This window comes from Dryobates pubescens, chromosome 24 (assembly GCF_014839835.1).
Source record: "Dryobates pubescens isolate bDryPub1 chromosome 24, bDryPub1.pri, whole genome shotgun sequence".
NCBI classification, from domain to species: domain Eukaryota; kingdom Metazoa; phylum Chordata; class Aves; order Piciformes; family Picidae; genus Dryobates; species Dryobates pubescens.
The window spans coordinates 190,949-209,644 of record NC_071635.1 but is presented as its reverse complement, the minus strand read 5'-3'; the positions used below and the strand labels follow the sequence as shown (position 1 = coordinate 209,644).

The following is an 18,696-nucleotide window of genomic DNA, read 5'->3' as shown; positions in this document are numbered from 1 at the left end:
TTTATGTCTCTATTTCCCTTGTCTTTGATGTTGCACCTGGCATAAAGTGCCTTTTCCTAGCACTAAAATACAAAGATGCAGATGTATCAGTGGTAACCAACATTTTCTTGCAGGCTCTTCGATTCCATTACCTTTTTTTTTTTTTTTTTAATGCATGTTTTCAATTTTATTGCTTTATTTAAGAAGCAAGATTTTCTAAAAAAATAGAAAATAAAAATTACTTAGGCAGCATAAACCAGGATTTTGTCTGTTTGTTTTTTTCCCAAGTCAGCCTCACCATCTGTTTTTCTGCTTGGTAAATAGGTTTGCAGAACAACATAAGAAACCATTTTTGACTTAGTGGCTTAATGAATTTCAACCTAAGATTGAACACAGTACTTAAATCACTGCAGGAATACTGACAGTTTAGCACACTGCACTGAAGAGGTGGATAATGTTGGCTATTTCCTCTGCAGGGCCAACCTGTGGCACACAAGAAGGTAACATTTTAAAACATCCAACTCTTTGGTAGCACCAAACAGCAGAACCTCTCCTCCCACACACCCCCCAATCAAAAATTACCTCATGGATAGTGAGCAGGTAATTGAGGATAGCCTGCAATTCATCTTCTTTTATTCCATAGTCCTTTAAAAAACAATCATGGTTTTAAGGATCATTTTCAAGAACAAAAGTGCAGTTCCCCAAAGAGCAACGCTACAAGCAATGGCGATACCCAGAGCAAGTCCCACAGGACACATTTGTTTTCACTTGGGACTATAATGGCTTCAGAGATCAAAGATAGCTTTCTCCCTGCCCCCAAAATACTCACTAAAGGTTATGTAAGTGCTTAAAGACAACTCGACATCAGCCAGCAGTGTGCCAGAAGGCCAACAGCATCCTGGCCTGGATCAGGAACAGTATGGCCAGCAGGAGTGGGGATAGGATAGTCTCCCTAGACTAAGCTCTGGCAAGGCCACACCTTAAATACTGGGTTCAATTTTGGGGCCCTCATTCCAAGGAGGGCATTTAGGGGCTGGAGCAGGTCCAGTGAAAGGAAACAAAGCTGGTGAAGGGTCTGGAAAATAGGGCTGGTGAGGAGCAACTGAGGGAACCACGGGTGATTAGTCTGGAGAAAAGAAGGCTGAGGGGAGACCTCATTGCTCTCTACAATTCCATGAAAGGAGGGTGGAGCAAGGTGGGGACCGGTCTCTTCTCCTTAGCATCAGGTGAGAGAGTGAGAGGAAATGACACAAAATTGTGCCAGGGCAGGTTTAGGTTGGAGATTAGGAAAAATTTCTTTGCTGCAAGAGTGGTCAGGGATTGGAACAGGTTGCCCAGGGAGGTGCTTGAGAAATGTGTGGATGTGGCACTTTGATTCAATGGCCCTGGTGGTGTTATGTTGACATTTGGACTCCACAACCTTAGAGGTCTTTCCCAACCAAAACAATTCTATAACTCAAACACAGGCATAAAAGGAAGCCAGACAGTAACAGAGCAGATGAAACTATTAGAGTAACACAACTGACACAGACAATTTGAACTGAGCATTTCCTATTAGTAGAAGAATTAAATTAAGGTGGCAAAGAGGATTCAACAGTAGACCTAGATTGTAAGCCTGTTAGCTATGCTGACAGCTGCTTACTGCTTATTTTTCACTACAGAACCCTATCTTCAGCTGCTAGTAACTGTGCAAAAATGTCAATTATTTATGGTGCCTTGTGGTCTTCTTTGGTGAAAATAAAATATAGCCAAATAGTCTCTAAGAACAAGGTTAAGGAAATGCAGGCTTCTCCACTTCTAGGGCTTTTAGTTTTAAAAGCAAGTCTCTCATTTCCCATAAGAAATTTACATCACTGCATACAAATAGAACATACGGAGAAGAATCAACCTTTTACAATGGATGTGCTTTTTACTCTTCTTGTGAATCTCTGCCCCAAACTGTCCAAGGTAGAAATCTCTTACACAAACTTTAAAAATAAACAATAATTACACTAACACTTAAAATCTTTCTGAATGTGATAGCTAAATTGTCCCAGGTATTTCAGCTGTGGAATATCCAATTTTAAGAAAGAGTCAAGAGCAACACAGGGGAAGAGAGGAAAAGGATTCAAGCACTGAAAATCCAGGTTCCAAGCCTGGAAGTGTTGAAAGCCAGGTTGGATGAGGCCTTGAACAACCTGGTCTAGTAGGAAGCATCCCTGCTCATGGTGCGGGGGTTGGAACTAGATGATCTTTAAGGTCCCATCCAACCCAAACCATTCTGTGATTCTATGAAATGTTTCTCTTTAAGTCTTTAAGCACTTCTGATGTAGGAGATACCGTTCTTATCAAAAAACCTACAACAAATGCTTCTTCCCTCTGTGGCAAATGCTTCTAAGTTAATGATTTAACAGTTACACTTCTGATAAAAACAGTTTAAAATGGAGGAAAAGGCATCTTTAGCACTGCTGTCTGTGACAAGAGCCACAAGAAGAAAGTGCACCCTTCGTGGTATTTCTATTTACTGATGTCCTGGGTTAAGCTGGATATTTGCTGCGTTACTCAAAACCATCCTGCCTCAAGTCAGCTTCAAAAGGAAAAGTGCTGGCTGGAGCAAGGTATTCTGGGGCTTGAAACTCAGATCGGAACATGAAAGGCTTCCTGGTTTGGGTGCTGCTTTTGGGTTTTGCACTGGGGTGTTGGCTCTCTTCTATGGAGACAGCAGTGACACAAGTGGGGGTTTGGGTAGCTCTCTGGCTTCTGCTTTATGCTGTGTTTGCTTCCCCCACCCCCTACAAATAGGCCAAGCTAAGGTAATTATGCATTGTATTATTAGCTAATGTAATTGTGCGCTGTATTATTATTACCTCATTTGCTCTGTAAAATACTTTATCTCAACTCTTTTTATCTCAGCCCAGAGGGTTTTTGCATGTTACTTTTTCCTCACTTCTGTGAGGAAGTTGGGGGGAACAGGCAGGTTAATCCATCACACTGCATTAGCCTGTTACAACTTCTTTACAAAATAAAAAAAAAAAGGCTGTATTAAGGAGCATTTCTTTCTGAAATGAAACTTAGGCTATGGTAATTCAAACTTAGCCTACCTTCATCACCAGCTGTTTAACAAACATCAACAAGAATGCTCGCAGAGATAAAATCTCTTTTTGAGTAGGTCGTGGCCCATCTACAAAAGAAGAAAAGGAGATACACGAAATGCCAACCAACAGTTGTTATTAGCATAGTATATATCTTCATAGGAAGAAAAATGAAAGGCATTTTCTAGGTGGAGAGTGCACAGTTCTAAGTTATTTTTCCCCCACTTCAGCCTACAGAACAGTAGCACATTTTGTCACTGTTTATTAGCAACCAACCAGTGAGGTTCTGATAAGGCTTTTTTGAAATACAGTTTTCTAAAGGCCTCTAAATTCTTTTGATGATTTTCCCCCTTCCTTGCCATGCCTACAAACCAACTTCATCCAGGGATTAAGACCGATGAGAATTCTGTCAGCATTTCCAGATATCAAATTTCCACAGTTTATAGTTGTTTTTAAAGCTCTGCTGCTACAGCTCATGGAACTCGGTGCTATTATTACTCATTAGCTTCATGCACAACATAAATCCCCCTTACAATGCTATATAAAGATCACCTTGACATCCATGGCTTCATTTGTTAACTCAAAGGCAAAAGGACTTGCTTCTGCCAGTCCTGTGTAGCGCAGACTGACTGAAACATGTGAAATACTCAAACCCTGAGCCATTCCCAGAAGAGATAAGGTTAAAAAAAGGAGGTGCAACCACACGTCAAAGCTTCTTCCTGCAGAGGGCAACTGACCTTTCCCAAACAGAGAGGGACCTGGGGGTGATGATTGACACCCACCTAAACATGAGCCAGCAGTGTGCCCAGGTGGCCAAGAGGGCCAATGGCATCCTGGCCTGTATTAGGAATAGTGTGGCCAGCAGGAGCGGGGAGGTCACTGTGCCCCTGGACTCTGCATTGGTTAGGCCACACCTTGAGTCCTGTGTCCAGTTCTGGGCCCCTCAGTTTAGGAAGGACATCGAGACACTTGAAGGTGTCCAGAGAAGGGCAACAAGGCTGGGGAGAGGCCTTGAGCACAGCCCTGTGAGGAGAGGCTGAGGGAGCTGGGATTGTTTAGCCTGGAGAAGAGAAGGATCAGGGGTGACCTCATTGCCCTCTACAACTACCTGAAAGGTGGTTGTAGACAGGAAGGGGTTGGTCTCTTCTCCCAGGCAACCAGCACCAGAACAAAGGGACACAATCTCAAGCTGTGCCAGGGGAGGTTTAGACTCGAGGTGAGGAAAAAGTTCTTCACCGAGCGAGTCGTTCGTCATTGGAATGGGCTGCCCAGGGAGGTGGTGGAGTCGCCGTCCCTGGAGGTGTTCAAGGGGAGATTGGACGTGGCACTTGGTGCCTTGCTCTAGTTGTGAGGTCTGTTTGAACAGGTTGGACTTGATGATCCTTGGGGTCTCTTCCAACCTTAGTTACTGTGATACATTTGTAGGGATAGTTTTTACATTTGCTCATAGTTACTATCATCTGAATCATCAGGGCCAAGGAGATCAACTAGCAAATGTAAATGTTCATGTAAGTTTGGATTTATACAGTATAGTTGTTTCCAATATAACCAGTCTAGTCAAAATAAGCCACTAAACTGTGTTAGTGAGACTACCCTACAAAGTGCACTTGCCTCAAGCTCCATGAATCAGTTCAGAATCCATGCCTTCATTAAAAAGAAAGGAAAAAACACACACTTTGCTCCTTACAGGATGCAAAATACTACAAAATCTTCAACAGGAAGCACTGGGCACTTTCAGAAGCTGGAGGCAGGAGTCAGACACCTCTAAGGAGCAATCATTCCCACCACATCGTCTCTCTTTCATCACCTACTCCTCCCTCTGAAATTTCAGAACCTTTCCTCATTACAGGAGAGTAGAGATGCAAGTTACTCTCCCCTTGCCACAGCTGTGTGCCAGATACCAGAGCTACAACTACAAGAATTGTAAAGCCACTCTTCCAGGCAGCAGTAATTCCCTTACCTGTGCCTGTTCCACCTGCACGTGTTTGTTATTCTGGTGTAGATTTCACTTCTCCCAGCCCCTCCCACAGAACTGGATTCCTTAAGTCAAGCAGCTCCTCTCTGCTTTTTTTCTTGTTCTGTGTCAATAACAAGTCCCAAACACCTCTTCTACGTTTCTTACCCCTTCTTTCACCTTGAAATCCCTGGATGAAGCATGCTTATTAAGCAGTTTTCCAACAAGTCCAGACCCCTACGCCTGTCAGACAGACTCAGCATACTTGTTGGAGACCAAAGTCTTAGGAAGACCAAGAAAATAAAGCACCCAGTGCTTCAGGTTCCTGCCTTGCAGTGACTAGGAGAGAGCATTCACATGCCAAGTGTGGCCTAACCTAAGAGCAGGTGGGAATGGGTGGCATCCTCTGTAAAGGACAGGAGAGTAGGAGTGGCCTGGAGAGGCAGAGAGTGAGCAGAAATCTACATGGGCATCACATGAAAGATGAGAATTAATTTGGTCTGAGTGATAGGCCATAAAAATGATGCAAGAGCTGGAACACTTTTCCGGTGAGGACAGGCTGAGACAGCTAAGATTGTTCAGCCTGCAAAAGGAAAGGCTACGGAGAGACCTTTCTTGTGGCTTTTTGGTACTTAAAGTAACCTATGAAACAACAGGGACAGCCCTTTTACCTGTGAGAGAACATGGGGTAATGACTTATAAGCTAGAAGAGGGAGACTTAGACTGGATCAAAGGAAGATCGTTGTTTACACCGAGGATGGTAAGAACCTGGCCCAGGTTGCCCAGAGAGGTGGTAATTGCCTGGAACCATTACAGGTCAGGTTGTCTGGGGCTCGAAGCAACCTTCTGTAGATGAAGATGTCCCTGCTAATTGCAGGAGGTTGAATTAGATGACTTTTGGGGGTCCCTTCCAACCCAGCCCATTCTATGATTTCCCAGACCACTCTCACCCAGTACTAATTCACACACACCATTGATGACAGAGGATATGACCTCTGAAGAAATTTTTCATTAGATTGTGAAAAGGCTGTCAAGAACATCCTATGGAGAAGAAAGCACATTGCTCAAACTGTTACAGAGAACCCACCTCATAAAAATTACATTCTTTATGGAGCATTTAGTTCTATTCTATACATTGCATTGAATACTTCTTTAAAACCAGCATCAGCTTCTAAGAATAGAACTGCATACATACCTGTGCCCTTGGGGGTTATACCACTGCGATCCTGAGGATTCACCACCCAGTAATAATACTTCAGGGTATGCATGACCAGGAGAACTGTCCCAACTCGCCGGATTGCACCATATATGTTCACAGTGCCAACGAACTCAGTAGACAGGTAAGTGTACAGGGTCAGCTGAACCTACAACACCCAGTCAGGAGATCAAAAAGTCATTACAGCAGAACCGCAGCAGTGCGGACACCTCCATTCTTAAAATTCCTCTTTAAAAAACAGCTGAACATTTTCCTGGCCTGGATCAGCAAAAGTGTGGCCAGCATGAGTAGGCCACTGATTGTGCCCCTGTACTCAGCACTGGTGAGACCACACCTCAAACACTGGGCTCAGTTTTGGGCCCCTCACTACGAGAAAGACACTGAGGTGCTACAAGGGGTCCCAAGGAGCACAACCAAGCTGGGGAAGGGTCTGGAGAACAGGGCTGGTGAGGAGCAGATGAGGGAGCTGGGGGTGTTTAGCGTGCAGAAGAGGAAGCTGAGGGGAGACCTCATTGCTCTCTACAGCTCCTAAAAGGCAGCTGGAGTGAGGTAGGGGTTGGTCTCTTCTCCATAGTATCAGATAAGAGAATGAGAGCAAATGGCTGATATTGTGCCAGGGCAGGTTTAGGCTGGAGATCAGAAAAAATTTCTTCACAGAAAGAGTGGTCAAGCACTCTAACAGGCTGTCCAGGGAGGTGGTGGAGTCGCTGTCTCTGGAGGTGTTCAAGAAACACGTGGACATGGCACTTCAGGACATGTTTTAATGGCCATGCCGGTGTTAGGTTGCACTCAATGATCTTGAAGGACTCTTTTCTTTGCATAGCTCATAGTTCCTAGAAAACCTGTGCAAACTGATGACAATTTTCATTCTGTTTCTGTAACTATAGAGTGCTGTGGGTTTTTTAAACTGACCCACACTCACAGGAACATGAAAGCACCATCACAGACAGCTGAGATTGGATAGCTCCTCTGGAGACCATCTAGGCCAAAGTCTGTTCAGAACAGGATCACAGAGGTAGTGTTATCGAAAGGCGCATATTTATTTTAGGCTGATTCAGTACAGACTTCATTATTTACACAGCTTCTTTCCCTTTTACTTCTGGGGAAATAATAACTTAAATCTTACTTAATCATTAAATCTTTTATGACTTTAACAGTAACATTGTTGGTGCCATCTCAGTTTTTGAAATGCAAAGCAAACCCTTGGGGAAGAGATCAAAAAAATTTGGCAACAGAGTTTCAAGTAGAACCAACTGGAAAGTGTCCACACAAGTTGCTCAATCTCAGAGAAAATATAAATTCACCAAAGCAAAAATACTCTGCAAGGATTATGTCAATTTAAATTAAGACTTCAAATCTGATACCCAGGATAATTTGTCTTCATAGTTGCTAATGTTATTACAAGTAATCCACCCAAAAGTCCTTCTCAATGTACAACGCCAACTGGGTCAGGGACTCCAGAAGTGACTCAAAACTCTGCTCTGTAGAAAGCTGCAGATTTCTAAACTCTTGGAAACCTTGGAGTTTAAAAATAAGATTTTCCTTGTCTCCTCCAAAGCAATCTGCAAAGCATGACAGCTACGTGCAGAAAAGCGTAATCTGAAAACAGCTCCTGCATGATCTCTGTTGGGAAGCCAGCACCTGTAAATCTTGGTGTCCAGACTCCCAAATCAACATATTGTAAGAAACTTTCTTCATAAGAACAAGTAATTTTACCTGTGCTGGAATATGAATCCATATTGCAGGATTAAGGAGAACATGATCACACAGCTGCTTCAGCAAGGGCGCCCCGGTGTGCAAGTTGCTCAGGTATTTTGAAAAGGCAAGGCAGAGCTCTAGCACAGTTCGGGTAACGTGGGCTTTGGAAGACTGCAAAAGAAGATCTGCTCAAGGAAAGGCCCTACAACAGGTCTAAGAAAAGTATTTTTTTCAAAAGCATTCAACATACATGTAAGACCTCAAGAAAGACTTGCTTTACCTTTTCTAGGCTATGTCCTATTACAAGGAAGCCCTTACAGGATAGCATCTGTTCTTGCATAGCGATGGAGTTCTTCAGCAACTCCATGATGAAAGCCAATAAAGTAGAACTGAAAAGTACAAAGGGTTTGAAGGTAATGCTTACATGTAAATAGAAATGTTTTATAGGGTTAAAAGAAGTCAGGAAGTATTTCCAAAATAACACTTGTATCACACAGGCCAGAAGTACTTCGAATACGTTACATAGGATCAGAACCTCCAAAATAAAAGGCAAGGCTAGATTTTGAAATTTTTCCTTTTAACTGATGCATTTCTAACTTTCCAATTGTGGATTCTGAGATAACCTCACAATAGCAAAAATTCTTTTGAAACCATGTTCTTGCAAAACGGCAACAGTGATGCATGTACTTCACTCTGCTTCATATGACACTGCAAGGATCAGTGACATTAGCTTTCATGTGAGCAGATACTGGCAATATTTCCAAACATAGCTTGGCTATTGATTGAAGCTTTTGCAGCCCTGTGCTGCTGCCAGAAAGAAATGTTCCTGCCCCTCCTCTTGTATCAAAGCACTGGATGGAGTGCCATCAGCACAGCAGACGGAGAGAGAGATAATTCTGCCCCTGTGTCCAGCTCTAGAGCCCTCAATACAGGAAAGACAAGGACCAGACAGAGCAAGTCCAGGAGGGCCACGAAAATGAGCAGAAGGCTGGAGCACCTCTGCTACAAGGACAGGCTGAGGGAGCTGGGGGTGTTCAGCCTGGAGAGGAGAAGGCTCCAGAGAAGCTACCTTCTAGTACTTGAAGGGGGCCTGCAAGAAGGCTGCAGAGGGATAGGACAAGGAGCAATGGTTTGATATTAGACAGATTGAGATTGGACGTTAGGCACAAGTTCTTTACTGTGAGGATGGTTGAGCACTGGAACAGGTTGCCCATGGAGGTGGTTGAGGCCCCATCCCTGAAGATATTCAAGGTGAACCTTGGTGGTGCTCTGGGTGACCTGATCTAGCTAAGATGTCCCTACTCACTGCAGGGGGATTGGACTAGCTGACCTTCACAGGTGCCTTCCAACCCAGGCGATTCTATGAAACCTCCTCAAATACTTGGCCAGGTTGTACCTGAATCAAATCCCTGACTCATCTGCAACTGCAATGAACAGTAAACTATGCCAGGATTCTAAAAAACAATTCTTTTGTTCTTAATATTAATTTTTACCTTAGAAGCTCCATCAGGCAGTTTCTCTGCCTGGCTATTCAGCAATTAATTGAGCTGAAACAGAGCTGAGACCAGAGGAAAAGCCTGGCAGTTAACACTGCCTAACAGTATCTTCCAAACAGTCTAAAGGTTAAAAATTGTTAAAAATCCAAGAAATAACTTCATGAAGCCAAAAAGAATTCATCCCTCCCCAGTGGGAAAAAGCCCAAGGGAATTGTCTACAATTCCACTACACACAACTGTGAAGTACAAATGTGTGCACTTGGATTCTGCATGAGCTTTCACGGAAAATCTGGTACCAAGAAACTCTTCACTTTGAGGTCCTGCCTGTAACAAGGCCACCTTAATGTTGTTAGATATAATTTACTGTTGCAGAAGACAATTTAATGCCACTTAATGTGCCACTTAATGAAGCAGGAGGTAACTTCCTTCATGCAAAAAGCAAGAAAGAACAGAATACAGTAAGTACAGGCGCTTACCAAACAGTTGTGTCAATGTGCTCTGAGGAATATTGCCTGTAATCCAACTGTGCAAAGAGTGGGAAAAGCACCTGCACCCCTCCAATGGAGTGCAGAGCACTTTGGATAGAATGAGTCAAGACTGCTTTCACATCCTGACAAAAAAAAGAATTAAGAAATATTGATACAGCCTTCAGAATCTGTTGAAAAGTTTGTTAGAAATAGTTTGAAAAGTCCTCAGTGTAACAAAAAAATAATAAAATAAATGGTATTATTAGCAAATAAAAAGACACAGCAAGAGGTACAAAGTGGCTACCAAAGCCATACTAAATGTCCAGAGTCTGGCTGCCCTACTGCTTTAGAGACAGTCCACGGTGTGTACCTTCAGTTAAATATACAGCAGGTGACTGACAAACATATGTCAGAAATGAGGAGAAGTTTGGGGTTTTTCAAAGGTAACAGTCCTTCTAATATTGATTCTTTCAAGGTTGTAACTTCAATAAAATAAACTTTGTTCTTAGGATTGTTAGAGCAGAACAGATTGATTAGACATTAAGAAGAAGGGTGCTGAGACACTGGAACATATTGTCCAGAGAAATTGTGAGTGCCGCACGCCTGAAAGTGTTTTAAGACCAGGCTGGATGAGGCCTTGAGCAACCTGGTCTAGAGCTGAAGGTGTTCCTGCCCATGGTAAGGAAGTTGGAATCAGATGACCTTTAAAGGTAACTTCCTACTCAAGTAATGCTATGATTCTATGATCCACATTAATTCAAGAAACAGGGGAGGCAACATTGAGGACAACCCAAAAACCCCAGACTATCAGCGTTGCCCTAATCTTGTCAAAATTCCCATACAACTTGATTTCTAGGTTTTCAAACTGGAAATAACTTGTCTCCTCCAAATGTAACAGGGCTGAATTACCTGCAGCATGAGGGCATGTGGCGAATGAACAAAAATCGATGGGTTGTCCTTAGGGGATGACTCTAGACACAGCTGTGCATCTGTAGCCCTTGGATTGTACATAAAAGCAATAGCACTGGATAGTTTGCCATCATACAGCAACAATTTGTGATGTTCAGCAAGGAAGAGATCACTTTCTGCCTTGAATTTGAATGTTCCCTGGATTGGGGTGCAGGAGTGAGGATGGGAAAAACAAACCAAAACGACAAAAAAAACCAAATTACATACACGGAACACATGGATCAGAACACACCTACTGCCCCCAAATGACTAAACCATTGCTTCCTCAATCTAGCAATACCTCAGAAAGGTGTCCCATAAAAACATTGACTCAAAGTCTATATTAGACTATATTAGTTAGAACTACCCCAAAGTAGTGGTGGAATTTTGAGTACTAGGTGAGTGTTTGGACTTGATGATCTCAAAGGTCTCTTCCAACCTCAGCAGTTCCATGATTCTAGGAGTGCCACTGCCAAAATGGTAGGTAAAAGAAACATACCAGCCGGGAAGCAGAGAGAGAGTCAGCAATGTGCACTCAAAAGGAACTAATAATTGAGAAGCAGACAGAACAGGAACCATCTTTTTAAATGTATGTTTGTATAGCTGCTAAGGAATTGCAGTCTTTTAGTTAGTGCCTCTCAGGCAACGACAAACCTTGTAGATTGTGAAGCAAAATAAAGGGCTATAGAAGAAACATGGAAGACTTCAGTAAAAAAGATCACACCTTAAGAGTATTTTTAGGACAACAGAGAGGTGTCACAACATTCATAAAACCCACTATCAAGAGTCTTATCAGAATGAGGATTTGGAAGCTTTACAGTCCCTGCTAAGGTACCTTGTATCCCAGACCAAGCTGATAGATGGCAAAGATCTGAGCAGCATTGAGAGCCTCACTGAAAAGGTACACAGATGTCATTTGCCCACAGAATACTCGGTTGGCATCTGCTGATTCTGAAGAACCCAGGAAACACTTGTCAAATGTCTGGAAGTGAAACAAAACCCAGGAACAGGCTTTAATACACAGTACATAAGCAAATTATACAAAGAACATACAGATCAGGGAGGATTATTTTTACACTCAAGGGTCTCAGCAGAAACAACAACTTTTAAGTTCCAAGAAGTAGAACAATAGAATCCATTTAAAAGTTAATTTTATTTCAACTTTTTTTTTTGAATGCATAAAATTAGGGAGGTTTTTTAATAAAATGGCAAAGGCTATCTATTGAATCCATCAAGATGCTAGCATCCAGAGTTTACTTACATCACTGGTGTTGACAAACCACGTTATTTCTCCATAAGAGGCCAGCTCTCCATTCACGTAACAGCGAAGCTCACTGTTCTTCCAGCGGTTGTAGATGTGCACTATAGTGACCATATACCACTAATGGATGAGAAAACAACTGAGAATTCTACAGACACTTAGAGCAGCTCAAACATTAAAGGGAAACAAAGGAGAACAAACCCAGCTATTCATATGAATTAAACTTTAAATCTTAATTTAAGTCCAAAAGATTAAGTCATGGGTGATTTTTCTTGCATAGTGGAATCAAAGGACACTATGGTTATGATAAATAAAATCTTCATGCCAATGCTGAACAAAATTTACACGGAAACCACTGCATAAGTCACTTTTTAGGTTGGGTTACTCTTAACATGATGGACTACTGTAAACGTCATTCCAAAGAACAAGGATGGCTCCAGACTAAAGACCTTCCAAGGCTGTGCATGTCAAACTACCACAAACAGAATCCATATTTACATCAAGAGGCTACTGATAAGAAATTCCTGAGGAGGTCTGTTCTCCCACAAAATGTCTACACCAGCTGCTCCCAAACGAGCAGAACATCTATCTGAAAAAGGAAACATTTTCAGCATAGTATAACACTACTTAAGAGGCAAGCAAGCCTGGATTAGCAATAATAAAATCAACTTGAATTCTTATGTTTAATAAAGCAGCAAAGACCAGGAGAGTGTTTTCTGGACACAAAAGAACATAAAGCATAACGCGCTTTCAAAAGGCAATCTGCCACAGGTAAGAAGATCTTTGCTTGATTAGCAAAGGAAATGTGGGATACTAATCATGCTTTCTTGGCTGTCCACATCAAGTGAGTAATGAGGAAGGGGAGTTTTAGCAAAGCCCTTCAGGACAAGAACGTCTAGAGGGGAGAGAAAACAGAATATACACAGAGATTTTAAAATCCATGAGTCTCGTAACTTTCAAATCTATGTATTTACTAAGGGTTCTCAAGAGACTTCAAAACAGTCTCACGAATCCCTAGAATTTGTGATAAATTGCACTTTCCAGCTATTCCTTGTATATATCCTAAGTAAAAAGAATTAATAATTCAGAGCACAAATTTGTTTTGCTCATTTCAGTGTAGCTGTTGTTATAAAGATAAGCCTCCCCCTAGGCTTTGCTTTTAAATTCGTGACAGCTGTTTAAAAGATTTTATTATTTTTACTCACCTTTTGTGGTTTGAAATCAAATTTCACACAGTGCTGGAAACCTTTTCCCTTTGATTTTATGGATGTTACAATCAAGCAGCCTCCAACAAAGTGAGCAGAATAACCAAGTCCTTTGTTTGTTCGAAAACTAACCAACGAGAGAAAAATCATCACATACAGAGATGGCAGCAGAAATCAGAGACCAATTGATAGAAATTGAACATCAGAAATACTGGTTTACATAATACTCACCAATATAAGTAAGGCTTATCCTTATCCACATTGATATTATTTACAGGATCCATTCTTAGCCAAGTGTGGAAAGTAAACCCATTCTGGTATGGCCACTTGGCTATAGGAGGTAAGGCAATAGCCTAAAGAAAGGAAATCACTCATGTAATTCTACTCATGTAGAAAGATCAGCTTCTCAAGAGTATACAGCTTAAGATACACACTACACACGTGCACTGACAGATGTAGACAACAAATATGTACAGTTTTGCTACACTAACATCTCGCTTAACTTCTGTGCTTTTTGTACTTCCTTGTTAAAGTATTTAATTAATCTCAACTTTTTAAAAGTGGTCTTTACATCTCAAGGAAGATTATTAATAGTAACCTACACTTCCACTGTAGTGCAAATTTTACAGCATAAAAACTCCTCACATGAAAGTTCAAGTTGATTTGGTTTTGTGATAACCTAAGAGAAGAATCAGATTGATAAAGTTATTTTCACATAGTGTTCGTCTTCAGGAAAACAACTGATTATGGAAAGGCGCTGACCACTAAAAGATAATCATAATATACATCACTTAACAGAGTCTCTTCTGTCTTGAAACTCCTACAGAATTATATAATTGTTTCTGTTGGAAAAAGACCTCTGAGATCATTGAGTCCATCTAAAATCTAGCCATATTTAGTGAGGATATGACAGACTTTTAAATGTCCTTCAAAACAAGGTAATGCTCAGGGAGGTGGTTGAGGTCCCATCCCTGCAGATATTCAAGGTGAGGCTCAATGGGGCTTTGGGCAACCTGACCTGGTTGAGGATGTACCTGCTAACTGCAGAGGGGGTTGGGACTAGATAACCTTTGGAGGTGTCTTCCAACCCAGACCGTTCTGATTCTGTGAATCCCCACCAGCCAAAACCTTTGTACCAAAAGCTGTGCTTATGTTAGCTCAATAGCAAGTTACGAACTGTGTGGCAGGCCCCTTTGTTTCAAACAGCTGAGGTTTATTGTAAGTGGGGTTGGTTTTCGTGACATTACTATTTGCACTGTTTTGCTGCACAGATTTGCAATACACGTTTCAACTGCCATAGCCTCTGATCAAAGATGCTGTCCAGATGATCAGGAGCAACGAAGAAAAACACATCAAGAACCTGAGTGCCGCCATGCTCCTTATTATGCTCCCATGCTCCATTCAGCTATCCCTGTACAAACAAAATGCTATAAATCCTTCTCTGTACCAACTAACTAATCAGTCTGTGAGCTCACAGCCCAGCTTTGAGGAACTGGTAGCACTACCTAAACTAAGTGGTTTAACTCATGATGGATCTTGCAGTAATTATATTAAACACTTGGTTCTTAATGCTTCATTAAAATACACAGGAATATTCCTATCAAGGTTGTTAAGGTACCCCAAGATCATGTACGGGTCAAGCTTTCAATGCAAGGAACAAAAATTTGCCAAGTTCTGTTGCTTGTCATAAACTCAAAACTGCAGAAGCAGTTTGCTAGCATTCCATGCTTTTCAGACTCAAGTTCTCACTCCAAAAATATTCAGTGTATCGTCAAGCTCGTGAAACTTAATCTCAAGCCACCAAAGGCAAAACCCGAGTTATTTGATAAATCTCATTCAAATCTTACTCTGAATTAAGCACAAAATTTTGAACTTACTGTTTCCTCCTTGATGATCTTAAAAGGGTCTTTTCTCAATGATCTTAAAGGTCTTTTGCAACCAAAACAATTCTATAGTTCTTGGATTTCAGGAGAAAAAGGGATGATATACTTAAATTCCTACAGAAGACTGCACAGCGTTTTCCAACTACCAACTGTGTGTCAAACTCTTTTTCCAACTTGAGTCTGTTTTGCTCACAAGGTGTTCCCCGTCCTCATCTCCACCCACCAGCCTTCTGTTATATTTTCCCTACCCAATTGAGCTGAGAAAGGTGAGTGACAAAGCATCTTTGTGGGCACTTGATGTCCCCCCAGCGTCAACTCCTCAGAAAGCCACTCCCACACATACTAGAGACCCACACAAGCACCATCCCCACAGAAAGATGGGACAGAAAAGAAGGCAGATTCTCCTTGTAATAAAGATTTAACTGAATCAGCCTGAAAAACACCCGGGGGGAAAAACAAACAAACAAATCCCACCCTTAATTTATATTTGTCCTTCTCTAGAGATAATGCAGATTTGTTATCAGCATGATTTATTTATGCATCATGTAGGTGCCAGGCAGAGAGAAGAATTTGCTTTGAACTCTACTTCTATGACAATGACAGAGGAGACAGAAGACAACCAGAAATGAACATAACCAATAGCTGCAATAAAACAAATGAGACTGACAACAATCTACATACTGCAGCACTTTTTCCAGGGAAGTTGAAGAAGGCATCAGGTCCATACTTCTGAGGCATGTGTTTTAACACAGACAATAACTTTCCAGCATGTGGTGGCTGGCAAAGAGAGTTAATCACACTCGTAAATAAACATACCTCTATGAAAATAGTGGTAGAAAATAGACACCAAAAATCAATTTTGACACAGTTTAAACCTTTGCACATGGCATTCTGCCAAAGCACCTCACACTTGCAATAAACAACAACACAAAGTCCTGGATAATTTCACATATTAAACAGTAAATGTGCTGAAACACAATGAATTGGATAACTAAATGAAGGACTTAAAGGTCAGAGCCACCTTCATCCTGAACGTTGGTTCCTCCCTCTCTCTGCTCCTTCCCACCAGCACTAGGATTTGGCTGAAATCCTGATGAAAATAGCCCTGCCTGCTCATCCTCTCCCTTTTGCTAGGCGTTCCCCTTTGTGTGCATCTGCAGGGGCTACAGAAAATGAACTAATCCAGATGAAAACAGATCTAGGAAAAAACAAATGCAAACAAATTTTCAGCTACATCAGTTCTGGATTGTGGCTGCATGAAATGAGGGCCAGCACAAGGCAGTTGAGAAACACCTAGCAAGAGGGAGATGGAGAATCAGCAGACCAGACTATTTTCATGAGGTCTTCAGTGCTTTTGTACATGTATTTCTTCATGCAAGTCCACAGAGGAAGATTCAAGTCTCAGGGGCAGTTTGGAGCACCTCAACTGAGCACTCATTTAGGGTGAATAGTTAACAGTTCCACACCACCGCTCTAACTCTGTACTGATTTTGTTGTAGTACTCAGCAACTCCAAATCAAATACGCGAGCTCACAGCACAAGTACAGCAAAGACTGGTCACAGGGACAGGATAGTCTTTTGTGTCTTCTTTTACCACTTCCTAACCTTCCATGTGATCCCTTCTTATTAAACTACAATTTTACATTTATGATCTCTCTTCCTAAAAGTCTTGCGAGCAGCCCCTCTCTGAAAACCACACACTGCATGATCCCTTGCAAGTATTCCAAATGTAGCAGAACTATCGATAAACAGAACAGTGCTCACGAAGCAATTAACACTGAGAACTGCTTTGATGCCTTCGGCACTGCAGAATTCAACCAGGTAATTTGTGTTGTAGCCAAATACTTTGTATTTTCAGATTTATGGAGTTGTGCAACTCCTTAGCAATGCAACTGTGACATTTTTCTCTTCCTTCCCTCTGTGTTTAGTCTTAAATAAAGAAGGGAAATTAAATGCAAAAAGCAAAGAGACAGGAAATTAAAACAGTTAATGTTATGAAGTATGGAGACAACATTAACTTATCTGTGGTTAAATATACTCCATATTTTTCAATTATTCAGTTGAAACCCCCTTAAGCTTTGAGTCTTTTTATTTGGGGAACATCTCCAAAGTTATTACAAAGGGTCTTTTAAAATTGGTTCTGGCCAGCCTGATGTAGTGTGGGGTGGCCCTGCCCATGGCAGGGGGGTTGGAACTAGATGATCCTTGTGGTCCCTTCCAACCCTGACTGATACTATGATAAAATTTGCTGTACCCTGTTAATACTGCCTTTTAGATTTGAAGTCAGAGACACCGTGCTGTATTTTCTCTGCACTAGGCAAAGCATTTAGAGATAAAGGAAACTGTACTAAAATTCAAAGCAGGTAAACCAGTTGTGATAACAGTGCCCAATTTCAGCAAAACAATTTTGGGTTGAAGAATGTTTGTCTAGGGGCCTCTATAATATATATATTTTTACTTTAGGGAAGGAGCTTCTCAACAGTGAAAGCAAACCCTCTCCTCCGTAATTCATACAGGAGCAGGAGACCAAACACCTGATAGTATTTTGCAGCTCGAGCTTATTCCCTTTATTTCAAACTCTGCCACAAATTCTCACCTCCCTAACGAGATAATTTTTTTCAGACAAAGAGCAGCAACATGAAAATAGAAGCACATTGAACTGAATGCAAAATATACTTTTTCCCTTCACTTTCGCATAACTGGAATTACAAAAATAAAACATAAGGATATAAGCAGTTGCTTAGAGTCACCACATTATTGCCAGGTGTTAAAAAAAGCCCATTCCATCCCTAGATCCAGGAGAAAACATCATTTCCTCACTATTCTACTCTATATTTTAATTGCTTGCAAGTGAAATGATTGATTTATGCACTACCAGAAAGCATCCTCTGTTTCTTGGTACATTTTAAGTTTAGGTTATCAAACAGCCTTGTAGCTTGTGAATATTAGGACAAAATCTAAAGAACACTACAAAAACAGTTTCAGTTTTGTGTTTTCTTTTACCCATCTCCCTTTTTCTCCTTGAAGCTTGCTAAAGAATAACTTCAGCTCTCGAACTGTCAAGTTATAGCTTGCCAACACACCCAGCAAATCCACCAAGAGATCTGGAAAGATAAATAAGAGCAACAGAACTGCTTAATAAAATGCAATGTCAAGTTGCCACCCATTAACAGATGTGTCCACGAGAGTTCACATAAAAGCAATGCAGTTCAAGTTTGAGTCATGCAGGGGGTGAAACTGTACCTGCAATCATGTTGTCAGCTCTGTCAATCCTCTTGATCACTTGCTCAACAAGCCCAACTTCTGTGCAAGCCTGTAGATTGCGGATGCTCTTCTTCAAGATGGCTGTGAACATGCTCCACACCTCAGCCTGGCAGGTGACATCGCACTTGTCCAGCAACTCCACCATGCAGGAGATGCCCTCTGCTTCTTGAATGATAAAGTTCATTTCCAAGTCAAAGTGGCCCCCAACAAGCTTTTGGACAAAAGATTAAAGAGACTTTTAAGATAAATGTTTC

General features: G+C 41.5%; 1 protein-coding gene across 2 annotated transcripts in view; it reads right to left on the bottom strand.

The window, feature by feature from the left end:
• Nucleotides 1-18,696, bottom strand: part of LRBA (LPS responsive beige-like anchor protein) — a 324,288-nt gene that overhangs the window by 284,346 nt on the left and 21,246 nt on the right. For both annotated transcript variants that reach the window (XM_054172464.1, XM_054172465.1), the window contains exons 2-15: nt 18,422-18,653; nt 18,182-18,282; nt 15,860-15,955; nt 13,527-13,648; nt 13,296-13,422; nt 12,091-12,210; nt 11,665-11,811; nt 10,791-10,988; nt 9,891-10,024; nt 8,199-8,307; nt 7,937-8,089; nt 6,200-6,368; nt 3,060-3,139; nt 562-624 (exon numbers count right to left, since the gene is read on the bottom strand). In XM_054172464.1, the coding sequence (XP_054028439.1) occupies nt 562-624; nt 3,060-3,139; nt 6,200-6,368; nt 7,937-8,089; nt 8,199-8,307; nt 9,891-10,024; nt 10,791-10,988; nt 11,665-11,811; nt 12,091-12,210; nt 13,296-13,422; nt 13,527-13,648; nt 15,860-15,955; nt 18,182-18,282; nt 18,422-18,653 (1,851 nt within the window). The remainder of the gene's footprint in view (nt 1-561; nt 625-3,059; nt 3,140-6,199; nt 6,369-7,936; nt 8,090-8,198; nt 8,308-9,890; nt 10,025-10,790; nt 10,989-11,664; nt 11,812-12,090; nt 12,211-13,295; nt 13,423-13,526; nt 13,649-15,859; nt 15,956-18,181; nt 18,283-18,421; nt 18,654-18,696) is intronic.